The following is a 3,566-nucleotide window of genomic DNA, read 5'->3' as shown; positions in this document are numbered from 1 at the left end:
TTTTATTTTATGTTTCTGTCCAAAACAAACTTACCTGGCAGTGTTATAAATGCCTGATTGTAGAAATGCAGATGTTTTCTCAACAATAATAGTGGCACCAATGATCTTTCCTGTGTGCCATGTATAAAATTATCAGCAATGTTAATGCCCCATATTTTGTGTTCCGTATGAATGGTGTACAGGTCTTGTGTACTTAGTCTAAAGACCAGCGTTACTGCTATAAACTTCAACAGAAGTCTTTTGACACTCTGGCTTATTGAAAGGGCTGAGGCCAATCATGTCTTGATCCACTGCCATATTTTTTTTCAGCTTTATAATGGATTAATGAAGGTGTCTGACCCTGCTGGCCCGTCTTCAGGATTGAGCACTGATTTCCAAGCTCCCCTTGTACTTTGGCCTGGGATAGACAAAGAAGAAACCAAGAAACAAGTATGTCAAATAGCATAAAGTCTTACTTATATTTTTGGCATCTGCGTCTGAATTATACCAAGAGCAGGGCACATTAGGAGACACTGCTGTTTACTGTGGAACACCAGAAACTGGCATAATATATCAAAGCTGGTGGCATAGCTGCCAATACTGTATAATACTTATTAACACCCTTAGGGCTGTTGGCTGACTTCATACATGGAACCGCTGGGGCAGCTGGAACCATAACTACGTAGTCTCGGTTGGTGAGATAATCCCTGCAGGATCCCAGCATTTAACTTACCATGTACGCTGCCACGGAAGCCGTACAAAACCACTGAAACACTGCATTCCAGGAGGAGCAGAGTACATGCTCAGCCCATGGGGATTTCTGTTCTCTTGCCATTTGGCTTCTTTCTAGGCTCCCTTTTTAGTTGCGAGGGGGGGGATTGATACTTGTCTTTTGTTGGACCTTTACTGAGGTCTAAGTCATTCTTTATGGAATTGGTTCCTATGCAAGTTTTTCATTCCTTTACACCCAGGGCTGGCCTTAGCCACAAGCAAAGCTTGTTACTTTTCCATTTATGTATGTTGGAATCCAGACAAACTGCAAAGCATGCAGAGTAGAGCGTTGCAAGCAAAGAACCCATCTGTAGTGGGTAGAGGTTTCTATGGTCTGCCAAACCCAGAGTTGCCTATTGTAGCACTGCCCTGGATTTCAGCAGCAAAATTCTTCCAGAACATCCATTATAACAAAATAATTGTAACTGTACCGTGCAATGAATCTGTAACCACTGTCTTAATGAAGCACCCTCAGGGTGCTTGTGTATTGTACAATACACAGGATGAGCCATGCTATCACTTAATATTTAGTAACTAAATTAAGTACAGACCACATGATTGGCATTGCAGCAGACATCTCATGCTAGTCCATACCTTGCTGCGCTTACAGCCTAGAAGACGTAGGAAGACGACAACTTCTGGGAGACCCAAAAGAGAATTATTTTAGTAGGTGCTTCTCTTCCCCACCCATTCCCTTTCACTGTCCACTTATTTTAATGTAACATTTCCCTCTTTCACTTGTGGGCCTTGCCGTATTTTATACATAAGCTTCAAATGATAAACAATTTGCTTTTATTTTTAAATTATGTTAACCACTTCTTACCAATTACTTCACAACCACTGAACCCCCTGAGGTCCAAAGAATCTTTCCTACATCGCTTCCAAATGGTCTCTCCCCTCTGTAGATCAACCCTTCTGACTTGTTCCTCCACCCATTCCTCTCCGCTTACTGCTCTCTCCCGCTCAGCCTCCCATTTCTTTTCTCTTTCACACTCTTAAGCTTGATTCCTCCATTGCAAGCCTGCCAGTATCTTGCACGCCATTATTTCTAACTTCATGATCACCCAAAAGTTCAGTCATCTCAACTCTTAGCAGAGGGCCTACCTGGGAGGAAAACCCTATATAAACTGTGAAAATAGCAGTGCATCAAATGCAGCACGTGACTTAGAAACCAGGTCTTCTTTTAGGTACATAGAACAGTTCCCCACCAAGGAAGGATTCACTTAGGTTTCTATGCCATGTGCAGCGTTTGTTTGCTCAGCAGGCCTCTGTCCTGAGTCTATTTGTAGACTCTGTCTGCATATAGGATTTCTTTCCCATGTGAAAGATGAACTAGTTCAACGTGAAGTTGTGGGCTTGATGAAGGAATCACTGGGTGAAATTCTATGGCCTGTGTTATGCCAGAGATCAGACTAGATGATCTTAATGGTCCCATTTGCCCTTAAAACTTACAAATCTGAATGGGATGTGAGCTTAGCTAGACGCTTTCTCCACTCTTCCTACATCCATGGGTTTTCTTCTTCCCTTTGGATTCTATGGGTGGGGCTGAAGCCTTGACAGCAAAGACTTCCCCTTGTATAGCAACACATATGGGGCTTATCTCCCCTGTGAACCATTGATACTTAATAAGGCTCCAGCTGTTGCTGGAGTTGATGGCATGGCTTTTTCACATGCCCTGTGGCTGATCAGACAAAGGGCTCATCTTAAGACCGTGTGGTCTCTTATTTTGAATAGAAAATGTGTAAGCATTGAAGGGGAAAAAAATGTCCCCAGCCACTCCTCTCTCCTTGACTGGGTAATGTAAATCTTCCACACCCCTGGTTCTGGCTTCTCGCTACAGGCCCTCTTTTATGCTGGATGTCCCTCCTTTCAGAGCTTCTACAGCAGAAATCTTAGGGGTGGAGGAAGAACTATGAGTGCACGTGGTCAGGTAGATGAGTGTTGTCTTGGGAAATCCACTGTGGGTCCATCAGGAGCATATTGGTTCTCAAACTGTGGCCGACTTGCTGGTGGTTGTCAATGAGCTGGCTGGTCACATGGTGCTGCCTCCACCTCGCTGCAACTACAAAATAACACTGAAAGAAGCAAAACTTAAAGATGATCGGGAAAAATGGAATTTCCGTCCTGTGGGAAAATGTGACGCTTCAAAAATTTCCTTTCATTTCCAATCAGGATGAGACGTCAAAATTTACCATGGAACAAAAATTCTGAAATACTTCATAGAAATGCATCCTTTCAGTAATGTCCAAACATTGACAAACTTTGAAATGTAATATGTTTAATTTTTTTTAAAGTTGAAACAAAACAAGAAAATTGGAACAAAATCCTCCATTTCCATTCAAATAGGTTTTAAACTTTTCTGTCAGTGGGCACATTCCAGTGAAACATCTTTGATTTCAATGAAACACCTTTTTCTGATTGGGTGGGGAGGGAACTCTTCCATTGGGGGGAAAAAAAGAAAATTTGGCCAGCTCCAGTAAAAATACCTTACCAACATAAGCAATTGCTATAGCTGGCGTCCATGAGACGGTAGATGTCACACTGTGGAAAAGTTTAAGAACCCTTGCAGTAGAAGATGTTGGTACCAAAATCATGGTCCTGCAAAAAAGCTGGAGAGAAGAGGAGCAAGGTAACAGCTTTCTTCCTGCCTTTCATTCAGTTCTGGAAAATGTGCAATGAAACATTTTAATTCTCCCTTGAGGAGAAAGCAGAAATTCATACACAGGGAGCACAAGATGACTGACAAGACATATGTTTTCTATCATCAGAATGACTGTCTGCAGCAGCTGGAGACAGGTAAACTCTGTGTGGATTTC

General features: G+C 42.4%; 1 protein-coding gene across 4 annotated transcripts in view; it reads left to right on the top strand.

Annotated features, from left to right (window-relative positions):
• Positions 1-3,566, top strand: part of CCDC15 (coiled-coil domain containing 15) — a 34,281-nt gene that overhangs the window by 13,745 nt on the left and 16,970 nt on the right. For all 4 annotated transcript variants that reach the window (XM_034754776.1, XM_034754773.1, XM_034754775.1 and 1 more), the window contains exon 7: positions 310-429. In XM_034754776.1, the coding sequence (XP_034610667.1) occupies positions 310-429 (120 nt within the window). The remainder of the gene's footprint in view (positions 1-309; positions 430-3,566) is intronic.

Source organism: Trachemys scripta, chromosome 21 (genome assembly GCF_013100865.1).
Source record: "Trachemys scripta elegans isolate TJP31775 chromosome 21, CAS_Tse_1.0, whole genome shotgun sequence".
Lineage (NCBI taxonomy): Eukaryota > Metazoa > Chordata > Testudines > Emydidae > Trachemys > Trachemys scripta.
Note: the sequence above shows the minus strand (reverse complement) of the source record. Positions and strands in the feature narration are given on the sequence as shown.